We start from the raw sequence: 21,559 nt of genomic DNA, 5'->3' as shown, positions 1-21,559 counted from the left end.
AAGTATTCTAAATATTTGTTCCATGCGGCTTTTTACTTTGTCTTCTGAAGATACACTTTCCTACGCCAAGGTTGATGCATTAGCATAAGATAGGTTGTAGTATGGGAACAAATGAAACAAACAACTTCAAAATCTCAGCTGTTGAAAGCCAGCAAGATCATTCAGTATCCATGTCCATCCTGCGTTGGCTGGGTTTCTTCTTCACTCCAGGATGGGGCAGCCACTCTCTGACACAGTTTTGTACCCTGTGGTACAGAGAAAGAAAGAGGGGGGCAAGTTACACTCAGGCTCTTAAAGCTGCCACCTAGAAGTGACACACTTCACTTCTGCTCACATTTCATTGGCTAAAGCAAGTAAGAAGATCACACCTAATTTCCAGGGGCAGGGAAGTGTAGTCATACCACGTGTTCAGGAGTAAACCTAAAATATTTGGAGAATAGCACTGACAACGTGAGGAGAATAGCGCTGACTCAGACATGCTCTGAGATCAGCTTTCAGAACTTTGGAAGGAAATGTAAACTATAGAATGTCTGTTGTAATTTAAGTCAAGATTTTCTCAGGGCAAGGAGATATCATGAGAGAACTTAATACAGGCTCTTGCAGCCACAGTTATACAAATTACCCAGTAATATTATGTTGTCAACAATCTGTATCTTTGTAGTGTTTCAAATGCCAAGTTTATTATGTGCTTAAAGCGTTCAGTCACTTAAATTTTAACAGCATTTATTTGCAGTAATGCTAAAAATGGATACATACAGTCCTAATTGAACGATTCAAATGATTCTGTGTCTAGCATCTCATTTGTCCCTAACATCCTTAATATCTTCTAAGAGCAAAATATCTCTTTTGTCTGCCTGGAGGAACCAGACACGAGGCTGTAAATGCTGAAACTCTGTCTGGATGAACAGCTGCAGATACCTTCTTGATTAAATTGCCTGGCCAATTCAATTTAAAAGATCAGTTCTTTATATGATTTGGTTGATTGATTAAATTGACACTGATACATTTAGTTAGAGCAAGTGAACCAGGTTAAGCAATTAGTCAAAAGCCTGTGTCTACTGCAAAAATTTGCCAATATTTTCACATGAAATACTTAGAAAATTGAAGCCAGAATCCATTTGTTACCTCAGATTGTTGTGTAATTTGTAGATAGTATTTGTATCATTTAATATGTCATTTATTATATACCATGTTTTTTTTTCTTATTTATAAGACTGCTCTCTAGCAAAATACGAATTTCTTTAAGGCCAGGGTTGATTATCTACTTTGTCACTCCAGCACTAAAGAGAACATTCTGAGGTCATAATAATGATTTTTTTCTACTTGATAGTGAGCTCTGTATCTCCGTCAAGTCTGGATTCAAGATCCCTTTCTAATTCTGACCAGTCTATAAAATGAAGCTTTTGGCCTTGATGACGTTGAATAGCTCATGATCTAAAAGTTCACCAGTAAATTATATTGTTAATTAAGAAAACCGGTTGACACTTAGATGATTTTTTCTGGTAGATGTAATAAACTTTAATACATAATTATGCTGTGAAGTATTTGAGTTTTAAGGAATCCAGGAAAACTTTCTCCTTAATGTGACTATTTGAACTTTGTATAACTTCTCATTCAGCTGTATTCAGGTATCTGATTAGGTTGTGGGTCCCAAATAAGGTATTTTGTTATCTGCAATACCATAACCATCATTTTATAATGGTTAATATTCGAGAGTCTTTGCTGATGTGTTCTTATATATGTAGTAAAGGTATTTTTCTACGAGTAGGGAGTGTTTTCAAAAATATTCTTTTAATTCAAAATTTTAAAGGAAGAGATAATGATAACTAAGGTGCTTTCTAGCTCTCCCCTCTCAGGCCCCACAGAAGCCTAAATAAGGTTGGACCCATCTTTGAAAGACTGTATCTTTGAAAGAATGTAACTGCTGTTCATAAGCGGTATTCCCAGGCCAAAATATAAATTCACCAAAGCAAGCTGGCAACCTTATTGAGTTTGCACTACATAGCCACACACTAATGGATTGAGATTTTAAATAAATATTTAACAGTTAGTGTTTCCCTTGAGAACAATGGCAAAGTATTGGTCTAATTTCTCAAATTCTTTCTTGTGACAATATCAAAACATTGGCCCCCATACTTTCCCCACCTCTCCTAAAGGACATCTACTTTAAACCACTCTGACTTAAGTCATCAGATACTTTTAAGTATAGTACATGTTACTAGATAAATAGTAGAACTAAAATGTATAAATTAAAATAATAAATCTTTAAATATTGACAAATGAAGACATGATATCATTTTAACTCACAAAGTTCTCCCAGATCTTCACTTTGAACTAGGGAAGGAGGTGATCAGCATTTTCTTTATCTTTTCCTGATTTTATTTTTGGTAGTATGTTTTCATTATTTCAGCGAAGTGTCAGTAAATAGAACATTCACTGTCTAGGAGGATGTTTGCCATTACTTTACACAGTAGGAAAATATAAGTAAATTAACCTAGGTTATTTCCTCAGGCTTAATGTCATCAATATCTCTTTTCACGTCTTCCAAAACAAGATCTTACTGGGGCAGGGGGAGGAGCAGGGGAGCAGGGGAGATGTTAGTACTTGAATGCCAGAGAAAAAAATGCACAGCAGGTACTATCCTGGGAAGTGGTTTTAGCAATGAGACCACTGTGTTAAGAGAGCAGTGTTTTCACCTACGTCTATTGGAGCAATATTTGGGGGTTAGTTATATAGACTGAAGCCAGGTTCCTGGGCTTCAGCCCTATTGGGTGTAAGTCATTCAATAAATTCCTCCAGTTATAACATAGAGACTCTATTAGTGGATTCTATTTAGTTCATCTTCATCTATAATATCAACAGATCCTTTTTGAACACGTACTATGTACAATGTATATGGCTTACAGAATCACCATGGTGGATGCATTCTTTATTGATAATTCTGTAATGACTACTTCCTACTGAATTTCATATGCATACAGATAACTAAAATAGAACATGAAAGCATCCCCAGGCTAAGTAATATGATGGTCCAAGCAGTGTATTCTGCATATAAATTATAGCATCAAATATTTTCAGTAGGAAAATTGCTTCTTTCATTGAAGCTAGATTTAGATTTCTGAATGTTGCCAGTTCAGCTAGTCTGTGGTATATTTTATGTAAATGAGTTTTTAAAACATTAGTGAAGTTTCCATAGTCAGGAATTGGAATTCTCTTATGGGAGGTTAACCTTGTAGGTAGTCACATTTGGTCATACTCTGCTTCCAACAGTTGTAAGTATTAAGTATGTGGGTAGAACTGATCCTTTCCATTATGAGATAGGTATAAGAATATGCAGTTATTAATGGTTCTCACTATGGGCTTTCCTTTGGGGTATACGCTAGCATGAAAATAACTTTTCTGAAAAATAAATGTCACTGTTGCTTGGACCTGTTGAATTTCAGAATTATACTCACTGAATTTATGACCTTGACTTTCATAGAGATCCTCTGGGTTTATGTCTTATCATAGGGAATAAAAAGAAAACAGTATTGCTAAGAGGCTCTCTAATTAAAATCCATCAGTATGCAAGTATATATGAAAATGATTTAAAATCTCATTAAATTAAAAGGCCATCTGATTCAAAATCTGCTTTAAAATAGGATCTAAATAGGCCCTCAGATATTTACAAGTTATTTATATGAAGTCTCCTGAAATTTCATATTTGAAGCATTTACACCGTGAGAGTTAATTCTGCTTAATTACTAGTCCTGCTGTTTTCATTCAGTAGCAAATGGAATCATTTTGTGACTCAGTTTCTCTGTAAAACTAAGTAATGCCTGTGGCCTATATTTAATCCTATAGTTAGCATTTATTATATGCCTAATACTGAATTAACTGTCAAACCTCCTTAGAAAGGACTGTAGAATTGTAACTATGGTAAACAATAGAGAATTTTTAACAATCTCAAATAGACCTTTTTTTTTTTCAACCTTAGAAAGATCCTTCCTGGTGACTTAGGTGTTTGATGTACTCTCTCTTGTCAATGAGTATTATTTAGATACTGTAAAGTCATTCTACTATTAATGTAAGAGAAATATAACTATAAAATGAGAGAGAGTGAGAGAGCTTGGAGAGATAGCAAGTGGTGAAAATGGGCCTTATATAAGAAAATGAGTGCCTTTTCCATCATGATATGAAGATAGAAGAAGAATATGGAAATTCATACAGATATATTCATAGGAAATTGAAGGAGTTCTTCTTATTCATTTCTTTCTATTTTTTTCTGGGAAAGAAGAGGTGAGATCTAAGAAGTTTGAAGATAGGTAGAGAAGGTTTGAAAAAGCTGTGAAGTGGAATGGGAGTGAGAAGAAAGCTCAGAAGAATCACCAGACAGTGTGTGGCATTAGCAGTGCCTTAGTCTCCACTTGATGTCCAGCATTCAGAACAGAGTAGGGAAACAGCTGGACCAATCTAGCTCCGAAGTTTTGCCAGACCGGCATGGCAGAAGGAGCAACGGGGCCAGATGGTCTACTGGCCAGAGAGTCATTGTAGTAATGAAGGCTAAACTGGATAGAGAAAGGGCAGAGTTTTTCATGAGGAAAGGCATAAATATTATTGCAGAAGATGAAGTAGTCTATGTGCAAAGATTTCAAGATATAGGAGGGGGAAGGGAAGGAGGAAAACAAGTTAGGGAGGTGGTTCTTGGACTTGATTACACATTAGAATTCTCTGGGGATCTTTGAAAACTACCATCGCCTAGTTCCCGTCCTCTGAGATTTGGTTGAATTAGTCCATAGTATATCCTGGGCAATGGGAACATATTTTACAGCCAAAGTTGAAAACCCTTGTTTAGAGCCTCTTATAAAGAATCTTACAGTTTTTGCAAAGTGGTGGTCACTTTATTTTCAAGGCAATGGAGAATCAGCAAAGGGTTTAAAAGGGATAGTGTAAATTATCATTTATTCTAGAAAAGTAACTTTTTCCTCAGAGTGACTAACCAATACCAAAAGAGAATGATTAGGAGAAAGGGAGCCTAGTGGAGAGAATATTTCAGTATTCTGGGCCAGAAAGAGTATGATCTCGAACCAGGGACGAGCAAAAGAATTATAGAGTGATGCTTCCGCATAAGAGCTTATTACACCCATTAATATATGTGTAAAATGATGAAGGCTGGTCTAAGATAACTGTGAGATTTTTTTTTACTTTGGATAATTTGCTAGTTTTAAACTGCTGCATAACAAATTACTGTCGACCTAGCCATTCAAACCATTTATTATCTCACTGTTTCCATGAGTCAAGAGTACAGCCATGGCCTCTCTAAATTCTCTGCTTAAGAGTCTCACCAGGCTATAACCAAGACGTGAACCAAGAGTCAGGTCTCAGCAGAGGTGTGACTGGGGAAAGCTCCTCTTCCAATCTCCCTTGGAATTGTTGGCAGAATTCCTCTTCATGCACCTATAAGGCTGAGACCCCTGTTTTCTTACTAGCTAACAGCCAAGGGCTGCCCTCAGGCCCTAGAGGCTGCTTGCAGTCCCCTACCCTGTGGCCACACCATAGGCATTTTATGGCATGGCTGTTTGCTTCTTCAAGGCCAGCAGGAGAGGTTCCTTCTCCACAAAAAGGGCCCAGTCTCTCTTTTAAGGGTTTTTACCTGATTAATTCAGGCCCAGCCAGGGCCATCTCCCTTTTGATTAACTCACAATCAATGATTTGGCATGTTAATAGTATCTGTGCATTCCCTTCCCCTTTGCCACATACCATAACCTAATCATGGGGCTGACTTCCTATCATATTCACAGGTCTTGCCCAAACTCAAAGGGAAGAGATTATACACTCATATACACCAGCATACAGGAGTCAGATATGTTGCAGTTAATTAAGATGAGGAATATAAGAGAATCAGAATGTTTTAGGAGGAAACTGGTGGCCTCAGTTTTAGACATGTTGAATTTGGGGGTATTTGGGCACCCAATTAGAGTGGATCAGTAGGTGGCATAGAAATTAGTAAAGAGATGGGAATTGGAAATACGTGTTTGGTAGTGATCGGTGGAGGTGACAGTTAACCATCCAGAGAAAGACTGTAGCAAGAAGTGGGCTGAGGACAGGAGCAAGAGCTAGCAAAGCCAGAACATCTGCATCTGTATTTCAACCCACACCTCTTGATTCCAGTCCAATATCTCATATACAACTTTTCACGATTCCTCTTTCTTCTTTCGATAATATCCTGCTCTTCCTAGTCTGTGGTCCACTCTTTGTCCTCCTCCCACCTCTAAGTCACACTACACAGAAGTGAGAATCAAGATCTTCCTTTGTGATGTCCAAAGAAGCCATACAGATGGCCAGTAGGCACATAAAAATATGCTCAACATCACTAATGATTAGAGAAATGCAAATCAAAACTCTAAAGAGGTACCACTTCACGCTGGTCAGAATGACCATCATTAAAAAGTCTACAAGTAACAAATGCTAGAGAGGGTGCGGAGAAAAGGGAAACCTCCTACACTGTTAGTGGGAATGTAAGTTGGTGCAGTCACTATGGAAAACAGTATGGAGGTTCCTCAGAAAACTAAATATAGAACTACCGTATGATCCAGCAATCCCACTTTTGGGCATATACGTGGAGAAATCCATACTTCGAAAAGATACGTGCACCCCAGTGTTCATTGCTGCACTATTTACAGTAGCCAAGACATGGAAACAACCTAAATGTCCATCAACAGATGAATGGATAAAGAAGATGTGGTACATATATACAATAGAATACAGCTCAGCCATAAAAAAGAATGAAATAATGCCATTTGCAGCAACATGGATGCAACTAGAGATTTTCATACTAAGTGAAGTAACTCAGAGAAAGAGAAATACCATATGGTATCACTTATTTGTGGAATCTAAAATATGGCACAAATGAACCTATCTACAAAACAGAAACAGACTCACAGACATAGAGATCAGACTTGTGGTTGCCAAGGGGGAGGGGGAGAGGGATGTACAGGGAGTTTACAGTTGGTACATGCAAACTATTACATTCAGAATGGATAAACAACAAGGTCCTACTGTATAGGAAACTGTATCCTATCTCCTAAGGTAAACCATAGGAAACTGTATCCTATCTCCTAAGGTAAACCATAATGGAAAAGAATATAAAAAAAGAATGTGTGTGTGTGTGTGTGTATATATATATATATGTATAACTCAGTCACTTTGCTGTACAACATTGTAAATCAACTATACTTCAATTAAAAAAATAATTTTGCTTTATTTTAAAAAAGGAATCTTTGTGAAAGCCTTGCAGATCACAGGCACTGAGATTGACTCTATTATGCTCTCTATTCCCAGACAGGGAATTGTAGGTCCATTGGAGGGAGATGGTATCACCATTAGCCCTGAGCTGCGTCATTTCTTCTTTCTTAATTTCTTTTTATTAGAAAGCAGGACTTACTGTGCACTTTTCCCTGCTTCCTCAATCCCAGAATTGTCTGTGAAGGAGAAAGATGGCACAGATTTGGAATGCAGAAATAATCATATGTATCTGTCTCTGACATCTTTTGTCTGTTTATTGAAACCTCTGCAGCAGTATTGTTAGGCAGTGTGATCTGTGATAATAGAAACAGAAAGTAAGCTTGATTAGTATATTTTGATCCCACTTTCCTCCATTCTTTTAAATCTCTTTCTTTCAGGTTATATTCAAGAAGAATGTGTCATCCCCTGTCCATTTGATTGCAAGTTAAGTGATTGGTCTAGTTGGGGGTCTTGCAGTTCATCTTGTGTTGGAGTGAGAATTCGATCCAAATGGCTGAAAGAAAAACCGTACAATGGAGGTCGCCCGTGTCCCAAACTGGATCTCAAGAATCAGGTAAAGTGCATGAAGCAACAAATACAAAGCTGACAAAGTATCTCCTTTATTATTTCCTGTTGAAATTGAAGTCATCATCTTGTTATAAGTCGCTCGCAAAAAGTTAATACAAGCTCAGAAGAGTGGATAAGAGGGTACAAATGAATATAATAGAATTAGGAAGAGAAGCCTTGCCCACTTCCAGGCAATGCCGAGAACGACTTGGTAATATTAGAAATAATAATGTTTACAAAAATTAAATCCAGTTGGTTTTTAAATTACCTTGAAATGTCATTTGATTAATCATGATATTATGAAAGGTGTGTGTGTGTGTGTGTGTGTGTGTGTGTGTCATAATGTCGGGAGAATGTCAATTACTTTATGGCTATAGATACAATTAGGGGTCTCATCCACATACTCCAAAACTGGTGTTCTAATTTTCCCACACCTAACTCTTCATACTAATTTTCTTTGTTCCTAATCTTATCAGTGTTTCCACAGCTCTTCATGTCTCTCCTGAGCTATTTCTCTACCTTTTCCCCCAAGATCAAAGCTGTTTTCATAAATGGAACCCTAAAGGATACTCTTCCATGTAGATATCTAATAAAATTTCTATCTTAAGCAATCAAAGTTGATTAGAGTATTTCAGTTGGCCTTACCTACATAATGGAGTCTGAGATTTAATTAAGAATTATAATAAAGAACTAAAATTTCTCCCATGATTGCATACTGCTATTATATTAGGACTGATATATACATTTTAATCAATTCAATAGGTGGAGTACAAGATGACGATTGTGAAAAGTTCTTTATTCTTAGAGAGGTGAATTGTGTCTTATATGGGTCTGTAGATCCTTTGTGACTCCGAAACTTTTAAGAAAATAGCTACACAGGCTTCTATTCCTAATTCTATTGTGTTCATTTCTGCCCTCTTAACTCCATTTTGATTAGCCTTTCTCTACAGGTTGTTTAATGGAAGGGAAATCCACGCATCTGTTGTTAATTAATTTGAATAGCGTATCTAGTACTGCTTGTATGTAGATACCATTTGTCATTTCAAGACTGACATCTCTAGCTGTTTTTTCCCTAAATTTTGATAAAAGACACATAACTCACTGAAAATGAAAAATTATCATACTGGCAAAAAATATTTATGTTCCAAGACAGGGCATAGTATTAGGCGGGTCTTGTTTTTTAAGGTTACGTGGGATAAAGTGATGACCCTGGTTTCTTCCTTCAAAGCAGATATAAAGCATTTTGGGAAAAAAAAATGAGGCAGAGGATTGTAAAATCAACATCACAGTAGTTTGGGGAAGGGAAAAGTGGGATATGATTAATGAAAACAGGAGGGAAATAATCAGAGCAGAGAGAGTCTGAGGAGAGAAGCCTCTTCAGTATGAAGAAAGGAATAATACAGGCTGATGGTCAGGAGAAGAACTTTCAAATGAATACTCATATGAAGGCTATTTGACCTTCCCTAGGGGATTTTCCAGGCATTTAAAAAGGGAAATGACTACTAAGCATTTATAGTTATAAATAACGTATGAAAATTCTTCTCTCTCCTCAACACCAATGAAACCTAAGCCTTTATAGCACTAGCGTTAAACACTAATTTTAATATGCTAATTTTATGAACTAGGAAATTATCAAGTGAGTAAAAGGACTTCATTGGAGCACAGACGCTAAAACTGTATTCTCAGTGTGTATAGGCAAATGCATGGAAATGTGTCTATCAAATTTGAGAGTATGCGTAAGATAAGGGTACTTGTAAGCCTGTTATGACTTAAAGAAAACTTGTTCTAAACACTTAATTGACATATAAAACTTGTAACCTTAAGAAGTAGTACATGCTGGAAATTAAGCCCAAGTTCAAGACTAATTTAGATAAATCCCATATGTGAAAACTAAGCAAGGGTGGGTTTGTCTGCAGGAGCTGTTTCTAGCTTTTGAGTTCGGGAAGGAAATTGTAGCATTCCAAAGACATGTGTTGTGATGCTCAGAAGTGAATCCTGGGATTTAATTATCAGAAATCAAATTTAGTGTAGCATATATTCTGATGTAAAGAGGTTTCAGGTATCTAGAATGTATGTGGCTTAAACTTGAATTGGAAAACTTCACCCCAATCCATACTTTACATTTTAACATAAGTTAATTGATCAAGACAGTAAATCATAAGCCCTCCGTCTCACTTGTAAGTCTGTGAATGTCAAGGAAAAATGCTATCGTAAAAAATCCTAAATTTAAAGGAAATTGTCCCCAGAGCCCTTCCTTTTCTAAAGAAAGCACACTTTTACCTGTAAGTATATTTGTGGAAAGCTATCTGTGGACTTCATTATGTATTTGCTCTTATACATGGTAGAATCCCCTTTGTGTGTGTGTGTTATATATTGAAATTGTTGAAGATATCCATATTTTCTTAATTCATCTGAATATAAATTGGGTTGTCAGGAATCTTCGTGATTTAGGAAATATTCCTCAGCTTCTATTATTTATGGTAATTCTTCTTTAGAGGAGCTCACTATTTGTTTCCCTAAGCTGGAAATACGATCTAGTGAGAGCTACACCCACTGAGGCTGTTTTTTAAAGTTCAATTTTACTACTGGCCTTAGGTTATTGGTCTCCTTTCCAATTGGTTTTTAGGTCTAGATTTATTTTTCTCTTTTTGGAACCAGATTAATCCTCTCTCATCCATTCACCCATAAGTAAGAGCTTACAAAAAATGTAACCAAATTATAGCAGTAAGAGAGGTACATATCTTTAATACCTGTGCATGAGGAAAATTCAGTATATGGCATATTGAGTCTAACATACTTTTTGTAAAAAAAAGAAAAAGAAAAAGAACTTTCTTATGTGTATATATATATTATGCATATACTATGTAAATGTTAGTATACCTGCATGTACTTACTCATTCTCCTCCTTTGCGTCTCTTTAGAACATGAGGTCTTTCTGAGGGCAAAGGGTGTCTTTGTACTTTTGTAACTCATTCTAGCCCCTGGTACACCCTCCTGTGGATTGTCAAGTTGTATTCATTGGATGCTTTAGCTGAAAAGAAACCTTCTCTCTGGATGAGTGTGTGCCTAGCTCCATAGAAAGAAAAGATATTTTAGAACTCTGGTCTCTTAAGCTGCGATTTGTCATTCGAATTGTCAAAACACGTGAGCTCTTCTAGAAGAAAGAAAAAAAAACCTCCACATTATTACTGCCCAAAGAGTTTTTCATGATTTTCCTGAAAAATCCTGGGTGTCTGCATCCCCACTGAAATCTAACTCAGTGATATAAATGAAAAGGTTGGTATTACCTACACAAGCTCATAAACTGCTCTGAATCTGTTTGTGAAATCAATATTTATAATCTCATAAAAAAAACCTCCCTTTTAAACGAAAACCTATCAACATGATAGCTCTTCCTCCAGAAGTGCCAAAGTGACAGCAGTCCTTTGGTGGCTTTCTGCTAAGTGGATTTGTGATGATAAATAGCTCGAGCATGCAGCTGACCCAAAGCGTTTATTTAGTTGGAAAACTGCTAAATAGTTTATTGAATTATCAGGTCAGTTGACTGATACCCTTGACTACGCTGTGCATAATCTAATACATAATGTATTTTAATTTTTTATAGTCTATGATGTGAGTGGATTTAAGTGCACTTGTACTGTATCTTTTTGCTTGTGGAGTTCTGCTTAATAGAAGATTAAATACAGGGACATTAAAGCTCCATTGGACTTACATTTCCCTTTATGAGTTCTTTACACAATTGAAGGCAAGGGAGTGCCAGGAAATTCTATGTTGTTTATATGTTGCACATTTGTGTGTCCCATGTACTGGAATAAAAATCTGGCAGTGAGATTCATTCTCTGTGCTTTTTAAAATGCATCTATTTAAAAACAATTTTGAAAGAGTTTTGATTGTGCTTGCAACTGAACGAGTGGATATAAATTAAATATATGGGTTTTCTAGAAACACCTGCTCTTTTAAAGGTGTGTCTTCTCTACAAAGAGAAGCGGCCTGAATTTGGAAATAACGAGTATAGTGCTTTTTCTTTTCCATAGCAGGGTAATACTATTTTCAAGAATACTTTCTTTCCAAAGATAAACAGGTATATTTTCGCAAGATCATTTCTCCCTTATAAGGTGGCTTTGGATGAGAAAATTTTCTATAGAGAAGTATCTTATGCTCATTTTGATACTGCTTCATTAATTATTAATAGCATTTTAGGATGTGGAAAGAGGATAACTGTCATTCAAACTGAATGTTTGTTTACCCGGAACAATATGGCTCACTTAAAGTTTAATTTGAGGCTTCCCTGGTGGCACAGTGGTTGAGAGTCCGCCTGCCGATGCAGGGGACACGGGTTCGTGCTCCGGTGCGGGAAGATCCCACATGCCGCAGAGCGGCTGGGCCCGTGAGCCATGGCCCCTGAGCCTGTGCATCCGGAGCCTGTGCTCCGCAGCGGGAGAGGCCACAACAGTGAGAGGCCCGCGTACCGCAAAAAAAAAAAAAAAAAAGGTTTAATTTGATTTAACCAATTTTGGCCTCTTGCTTCTTTTGGACCTGCCCGACTTCCACTCGTCCTAACCTAGTCCAAATCATTCCTGGCAGAGTCCTGCTCACCTTGGACTTAGCACTTTGGCAGGAGCTCCAGACCATAATGGAGCTAGAGGTCATCATCTTGGGCGTTAATACGGAAAGCCCACAGTCATCCATGATGAAGCACATTCAGGTGTACCGTTCTTGTGTCGGGAAGTACGGGTTGGTGACTGCACCTTTGAGAAGAACTTGTTTTAATTGTGAAATATCATATGTCATAAAATTAAGAGATGCAGAGTGATTTATTCTTCAGGGTTACTTGGGAGGATTTAATAAAGGCAGATACTCCTAAAACGTTTTACTTCTCGCCAACATACTAATTATGATAGCAAATTATTATACTGATTATTATACACCACACCCCATCTCAGAGGCAGAGTGAAATGACTTCTAAAGGCTGGTGTTCATCCATTCATACCCTTTATGCCTGTCTGCCAACGCAAACACTGTGCTCTCAAGTTGTGACATTGCACTAACTGAGCTGCGTAGAGCCTGCAGGAGAGGCAGTTTTTCTTTTTTGTTCCTGCCCTGTCACCATTTCCAAGCAAACAAATTATGTTTTCTTCTCAAGAGATTCCTCTCCGCCACACCTGTGTCTACACATACCCTATTCTTGATCATAGGACTACCCCTCATGCTTGTTGAAATCTTTTGCAACTTTGATCATTTTTCTTGAGAACTACCAGAGTCACTCATGAGAACCAGTTTTCCTCTACCTGTTGTCCACTCTCTCTTGTCTTTTACTGTGTTTTTTTTTTTTTATACTGGGTATTGCTACTCTGCACATATTCAAACTCATTTTTAGTTGTTATGCAAGAGGTACCTCTAGAACGTTCTCTACTAAGCTGGCTTGGCAAATTTCCCTAATGCTGTCCCTAGGCAGGGTTTCCAGGATTGGCAGGAGACAGCTATAAAATTGTGAAACAGGCAAATTTTGTCAAATTTTGTCTTTGGAACCCTTTCAATGTGCTGTCATACCTCATATTATCCCTAGCCTCTGAACTCCTGAAGTTCTGAAATATTATATTAGATAACATCAGCCTCAGCAGGAAATCACATCATATGTATTGGAAATTTTGCAAAACTGTCTTCTTAACCAGGGACTTCAAGTAGAAGTGTTTATGTACTTTTCTAGAAAAAAATATTGACAGAACCTACTTTTCAGATCTTTCCTGAATAATCCTGTCTTTTAACCTTTGAATGCAAAATGGAAACTTCCTTCCTCCTCTCATGCATTAAAAAAATAGGGCTCTGACTTTAACCACAAGCATTTAGAATGTTAAACCATGTATTGATGGGAGCGTAGCACCTTCTACAAATAACTTGCTTAAGACTCCTTTAAAAGAAAGATTCTAAATGGCATGTTCATTCTCTAGATCTTTTTTTATTGAGATATAATTGACATATAACACTGTGTATGTTTAAGATGTACACTGTGTGGATTTTTATACATTTATATATTGTAATAGTACCACCATAGCATTAGTTAAAACACCTCTCACATCACATAATCATCATTTCCTTTTTGTGGTGATAATAATTAAGACCTAGTCTCTTAGCCGCTTGGAAATTTATAATACAGTATTGTTGACTATAATCACTGTGCTGTGCGTTAGATCTCCAGGACTTATTTCTCTACTAATTGCAAGTTTATACCCTTTAGATTTTTCAAGCTTTATCCCACTATTAAATTACCAGAAAGCAAGTTACCTAGGTCCTGACTAGGTCCTGTGATAGATCCCTGCAGAAAAGCACTTGTTGAATCATGATTTAATTTTTCTGTATGACTTAAGAGTCCATATAAAAAGAGTCTCCTTGAGAAGCTTATCTAAATCTTTTGGGATATAGAGTATTGCTTCATAACCTTTACTGATCATAAGAGTAGAAAAATCACCATATGGGTGGGGGAAAAATTGGTATAAAAACAGTTTCCCAGGCTCCTGCTCTGAGTAAGTTCAGAGTAAGTTCAGGAAAGTGTATTTGTTAACAAAGCTTTGTCTTTGCTCCTTTTTCTGATCAGGCAAATTGAGGAACACTGCTGATTTGAGAGTCTTGTCACTGAGGCTACCATTTTTGCTGAAGTCAGCTCTGGGAAAGAATTTCTCTGCAGTTGACTTAACCTGCCCTTACTAATATCAACGATGAATACAACCACTAGTTCTTTGCTACTCAAAGCAAATCTGGGAGGAACCTCCCATTTCATAGAGGAGGAGACTAAGGCTTAGAAGGGTGTAATTACTTGACCAACTTTACCCACTGATGTGTATAATGGGTTAAGAGTCATTCAGGTCTTAGGTCAAATGCTACCCTACCGTCTTCTAGCTGTGAGAACATGAGAAAATTATTTAACCTTATTGAGTCTCAGTTTCATGTTCTGTCAAATTGAGTCTCAGTTTCATGTTCTGTCAAATGGGTATAACGATAACAACTACCTTATAAAATTATTGTATTAATTAATATAAAATGAAAATAATGTTGTTTGGCAAATAGTTAAGTACTTGATAAATGTTAGGATTATGTTTCCGTGGTCTCTAACACATAATTTCTGTTTCCAGTTCAGTTTGTTTTCATCTATATTACCTTTTAGACATAAGTTATACAGATTGCTTTTCTTTTCATATTTAGCTACTGCAATATTTGAAGTTAAATATTTTAGATGTAATCACTCAGCTTATATATATAGGAAAAGCTACTGTCACTGCTTCCTGTATGGGAAGTCTGCTTTATTTTATTTCTAAATATCTTATTTGGCATTGCATTTTTTTTCCTGGTGGCAAAAAGGGATGTAACTGTTTACATGTTTATAACTAATTTTCTATCAACTTGTGATTCTTTGGATATAAATGTTTTTATTAAGGTGTGTAACAGAAAGATACACAAATCATTATGGGTAGAGCTCTATGACTTCTCACAAATCGCATCTTCCCATTCGATTACTACCCACATCAAGAAATAATACTTTATCGGTATCTCACGTGCCTCCTTTTGAGCTCCAGCTCCTTCTCTACCACCTTCCTCTCACCAAATAGAACTACTCTTCAGACTTCTAACAGATAAATTCGTTTTATCATTTTAAAAAAACCTTTACATAAATGGATTCTGCACGATAATCTTTTGTGTCTGCCTTTTTCTCCTCTGCATGATGTTTGTGAGATTTATCCATGTTGCGATGCATAGCAATATTTTGTTCATTTCCATTGCTTTATGTTGTGTCCTTGTACATATCACATTATTAGATTATATATACAACATTTTGTCTGTTCTCATTAATGGATGGACATTTGGGTTGTTTCCAATTTGGGGTTATTACAAGTAACCCTGCTGCAACCATTCTTGTCTGTGTCTTTGGTGCTCACATGTGTGCATTTCTGTTGCATACAGACCTAAGAGTTGAATTCCTAGGTCGCAGGCTATGCATATATTCAACTTCAATAGATAATTGGCATTTCATTTTCACTTGTAAACTATCACAGATCTTTCTAAACATAGCTAGTACATAATTCTAGATAATGACTTGAAATGTGACCTGTCTGACACCATGAAAAGAGGTGTGAAAGCCATACGGATGCATTAAATGTTTATTTTTATTTTATGTTTACAGTCAGGGACCATCTGTACTGTATTCTGTCTCCCTGACCACCCTCACTCCTTCCATTCACACTTACTTAGCTCTACTTTTCCTACTATATGATTTCCTCATTTACTCTTGCTTTTATTTTTTGGCTGTCTCTCCACAGCACCCCCCAAAACAGATATACTGGCCAGTTCTCGTTGAGCACCTTGAAAGCTGACAATAGTGTTGTCTTAGGTTGGATTCTCCCAGAAGCAGAGCCTGAGATAGGATTCAAGAGCAAGAATTGTGTTTATCAAGTGCAGGGCACACCATTAGGGTAGAATAAGAAGTGTCACAGGGAAGGGAAGAAACAATATGGTACCTGTGTTACGAAGCCAGGTACCATAGTGGCCACTGAAGCCTAAGCTTGTGGAAGCCTAAACTCTGGCAGACTGTGCAGAACACATGGTTTGATCAGACCCCAAGAGCCAGGAAACTGGATTATTTGTATGGAAATTTCTGAGAGTCCCTCGTTGAGGAGAATGTTCAGTCTATGCACTTTGGGCTAAGCATAGGCAGTCTTCTATTTTGGAAAAAGCTCATAAGCACAGAGATCCAGGTACTGGCAGCTGTAGTTTAACCAGGGCACAGTGAAAGGTTGCTACTGGTGTCATCCCTCTGTGGTTTACAGTACCAAGATGCATTGAAGTTGCTTGGTTAGTATTTTTTGTTTTTTTAACTGGGGTTATATGTAGTCTGTATAATCCATGTCATAACCAGAAGTCCACTTTTTTCCAATAAAATTATACTTTACTACAGCCCAGTGGCCGGTGGAATGTGTATTTTGAGTAGTTTGCATTTGGGGTAAAAGTAGATTTATCTTTATCTGGCTGTGCAGTCTCATCTGTTCTCTCGAAACTGGTCCCATGCCCTTTGTGGATGCTGGACCAAGGTGATGGGAAAGAGGAAATCTGGGTACGGAGACCAAACCACGTCCCGATTCATGAGCTAGAAATAAGATAATTCAACGGGCTTCAGAACCACCCTACATATATCCTCCTTTTTTCCTTTAGGTGCTGTACAGCATATTATATCCCTTTCTCTATGGCTACTACCAAATACTGTTTTGTTCGCCTGAAAATAGATATAAGAGGAGGCAGAGCAGGCTGGGACTGGCATGTGAGACTTAGGCAGCATTCTCCATGCATGAGAAAATAGTATCTGTCTGAACACAACTAAGGAGTTCCAGGACAATCATAGTTCAGGTTAGGAAGAAACCTAAAAGTATCTAGTCTCCCAGTTCTCAGTCATGGCTGCCCATTTGATTTACTAGAGAGAAGTGTTACATTCCCTACCTCCCACCCAGACCAACTAAATCAGAATTTTTGCTGATGGTATCCAACAATCTTTTTTAAAATCCTCAGGTGATTCTGATGTGCAGCTAGGGCTGAGAACTGTTGAATGCAGCATCTTGTAAATGATGTAACTGGAGCTCAGGGAGGTGACTTGACACCTAATTACCACCTGGAACGGGGACCCTGCCTGTCTGTCGTTCCTTTCCTATCTGAACACCTCTTCCGTCCGAATGAACACAAGTGCAGTAAGAAATGTCAGTGATGTGAATGTGCTCTATCCCTGTGTTATTCACTTAGGAAAACAAGTACGGGGCCCTCTGACCTCATCCTGCAACATCCTCCCCGCTCACCTCTCTGCCCACTAAAGGCAAATGGCCTTTACCATGAGCAGGGGACCTCTTTTGGGAGATGATTTAACTGATCATAAGGCCTCCAACAACTTCCTTTTCCTGTATGAGGGAACTTACCTGGTGGCTGAGCAAATACCCCTGAAAAGGTGGAAAAATATACTGCATAGATCCGTGGTTTGGAGTGGTATGATACGGTAGTGGATGTATTTTTCTTTGTGTTATTCAACAAATCTCACATGTATGTCTTCATGCTGTATAATTAGGGACATTGGGGGGAGACATATAAAAAATTAATGTGGCAGGTAAATTATGTGAGTGTATGACATGGACTTCTAAGCAACAGTAATTTATTAATGAGCTTTGGTAGCTTTCAAAAAGAGAAGAGGTAAAAACAAAATTGAATTTAGGGTAATTGTAAATGTTTTGGAAGAAAACTGTAATTCTCTGCATCTGTGCCATTATTCATTCATCCAGCCAACACTTCTAAGAATGAATGAAGTGCCAAGGAGGAGTTACCGAAGCTCATTTCAACGCCACTCCTCCGAGAGTTTCCATTGGGAACTTGCGTTCCCGGAAACTTGAGTGAGGGATTGGGTAGGTTGAAAGTATTAATGGTACCTCATATAACAAGAAACACAGTGATCATGTGGGCTCCAGGGTTGGTTGGTCCTGTCAGCAGTGTCATCAAGGACATAGTTTTTTTCAGTCTCTGCTTTGCCGTCATCAGTGTTGGCATGAAGCCAACTGAAGAATGAAGGATGAAACTCAGGGTGTTAACACAATCAGCAGTGCCAGGCATAGCCTCCTGGTGCAGCAATGACCAAAAGAGTAAGAGAGTGTCTCTCTTTTGGGAATCCTAGGAACAGTACGGTTTTCCCAGAACTTCCCCCACTCCCGGGAAGGACTTCACCTCACACCTCAATGACTGAAGTTGGATTTTGTGTCCATTCCTAAACTAATCTCTGGAACGAGTCATGGGATAAACTTGTTAGCTCAAACAAGTATTTTCCAACCAAAACTTTTCTAAACTTCATGACATATAAAACTTTAATATTCATCTGGCAAAGTGGAAAATGTATTCAAAGCTACTTATGTCAGGAGTGACTGGTCTGCGACCCTAGTCTCCATGGGATGGTGCTAGCAATGTCTCAGGCTCCCCTGAAATCCACACAGGAGACCCTGGTATGGTAGGGCCCTGCTTCTTGAAATTTCTTGTGCATATGAATTACATAACAGAGCTTGCTAAAATGCAGACTCTGATTCAGTAGGTCTGCGGGGACAGACAAAGAGACTGTAATTTTAACAAGCTTCCAGGTGGTGGCAAAATTGCTGGTATACACATTATTCCTTGAGATGCTAACGTGTACCAGCTGGGAGCTCTCTCCTAGACATTACCTGGGGTGGAATGCATGTTGAAGAGTGAATGAAAATATCCATTATATACTCTTTTTTTTTAATTTTGGAAAATTTATTAATTTTATGTATGTGAAAAAGAAATGCATTGATAACCTCATGCTCTTCAAATAATTACAGTAAATATATGGAAAATGAATATCAAGAGTCTCAATTCTTATTTCTTTCTAATTATTTCTTTCTAATCTATGTGCATACATACACATTTTCCTAATGGAAGCAACCTAAATGTCCACTATATACTCTTAATTTTAACTCTTTTTGGCATTCAATTTGATGAGTATAATTAGTTTTAAGTCACATTTTCAGCCTTATATCAAGGTGCAAAAATTAAGTAGTGTTTTTAATTGAATATCTGAAAGTCTATTGTGTTAAGAAATATGACCTAATACTTTCCCTATGAGGATATGAATTGCCTCGACTAGGGCTCTTCCGTGACGCTTTTTTTTTTTTTTGATAAGGACATCACTCCATTTTGCAAGTTATTTGGCATAACCAACCTACCAGTGCCTCACTCTAAATGATAAACAAGCAGACTTAAATATCAGATAAGTAATACATTCATACACCATGTGTCTCTCCTGTTTTCCCTACTCTATGTAGCCCATGCAACATTTTCTTGGGTTATTTATCAATAATTTAAGTCATATTGGAATTATGCATGTACTGGGGAGGGCTCAACAACACTAATGAAGGAAGCCAAGTCTAATATCTCCTTTGGATTTCTCCAGAGTGTTTTGATCCAAGTAAACCTTCTATAGACTATTCAGTGTTGCAGCGCCATTTGGTTTTGTGGGTAACAATAGCAGATGGCAGGAATAAGTAGAGCTGAATATCATTTTGTATGAAGGTGAAATAAGAGCTCATATTTATGGACAAGAAATCTCAGTGAAATTGTTCATTTAAAGAGATTTATATATTTAGATTTAGATATATAGCTGCTAGAAAACATTTTAACAGACCCTGAGGGATGATACGTTCAGAATAGGTACAGGTGGAATCTTAGAAAATACAAAACAATGAGACATCAGACACTTAGAGCGTGGTTTCATATGTACATACCCATGTAGTTATCTGTAATGTTCTTCTTATTTGTGTGTCTGTCCTAGTTCATGCTGAGACCTTTAGGCTGCTAGAAGGTAAACATCTTGTTTTCTACTGCCATCATAATTCTTCCAAGGACTGAGCACTCACAACCATGTCAGTAAATTCCATGTGCTCCCCTAACAATTAAAAAAAGAAGGAAAGAAAAATATTTTAGAGGCAAATGGATTTTTTATATGTGTATAGAATTTCTGACATGATGAAAGTGTAATATTCTTTGCTCTGAGTAAATTATGAGTCATTGGAGAATAGGCCGAGTGCTGTAGGCTTAATGTTTGTTTCTACCCAGCATACATATTTTGACATCTAAATCCCAATGTGATAGCATTTGGAGATGGGGCCTTTGGAAGGTGATTAGATCATGAGGGTGGAGCTCTCATGAATGGAATTAGTGCCCTTATAAAAGACACCCCAGAGAGCTCCCTAAACCCTTTCTCCAAGTGAGGAAACAGAAGAGATGGCTGTCTGTGGACCAGGAAGTAGGCTCTCACCAGACACTGAACTTGCCACCACCTTGATCTTGGACTTCCCAGCCCCCAAAACTGTGAGACATAAGTCTCTGTTGTTTATAAGCCACCCAGTCTATGGTATTTCTGTTATAGAAGCCCCAACTAAACTATTTAGACACTTTATGTTCAGATTCCATGTTTAGCCTTATTATTTACTGCCCTTATGGATTCAGTACGGTGTTTGAATTTATCACTCAGAACTAGCAATTAGACAAGCAGAATCAAGCACTGGGATCTAGAGTAAGAAGCAAAGTTTAATTGAGTCATTTTGCTCTATCAGAATGGTTCCTTCTCCTCTTTTTGGTTAAAAGAGATTGCAGCTTTTTGTTAAAATCTGAATTGCTAACTGTGTCCACTTTTTAAAAAATGGTGATTTTTCTACGTGTAATCACTGAAGCCATGTCTATATGAAGCTGAAACAAATGACAAATTCAGTCAAGTCAAGGGAAAAGAATCCATGAAAATGGAACATTTGGTGACCTGAATATAAACCTATCTGCGTTCTGTTTTTTTAATCCTCCTTGGAATTTTAAGCATTGGAATTAAAGCCCTCTATGTCTAGGAAATCAAACCAGAAGGATAATTGAGTTAAAATGCTGAATAATTCTGGGGGAACAATTGGTCAAGTTAGCTATTTAATGCTAAATAGGAATAGCAAAGAACTAAGAGAGAGGAACTGAAACAGCTTTGGAACGTAAAAGTGAAATATGGACATCTTGAACTCAATATATGATAGTCTTTGCATGAATTATTGCCTGTCATTTGAAATGCACATTAATCAAAACTATAGAAAAATCTGTTCTGGCTTATTAATTAAAAGTAAGTTATGAGCATATTCAATCTTTATATAATTTGTATCTTTTTACAAGTCAT

The 21,559-nt window shown here is 37.4% G+C and overlaps 1 protein-coding gene across 1 annotated transcript in view; it reads left to right on the top strand.

Moving 5' to 3' along the window:
* THSD7B (thrombospondin type 1 domain containing 7B) overlaps window positions 1–21,559 on the top strand; it is a 764,324-nt gene that overhangs the window by 547,364 nt on the left and 195,401 nt on the right. Inside the window, exon 14 of the mRNA XM_033860221.1 lies at window positions 7,662–7,837. Coding sequence (XP_033716112.1) covers window positions 7,662–7,837 — 176 coding nt within the window. The remainder of the gene's footprint in view (window positions 1–7,661; window positions 7,838–21,559) is intronic.

Source organism: Tursiops truncatus, chromosome 7 (genome assembly GCF_011762595.2).
Source record: "Tursiops truncatus isolate mTurTru1 chromosome 7, mTurTru1.mat.Y, whole genome shotgun sequence".
NCBI lineage: Eukaryota > Metazoa > Chordata > Mammalia > Artiodactyla > Delphinidae > Tursiops > Tursiops truncatus.
This window is presented reverse-complemented; position numbering and strand designations above follow the sequence as displayed.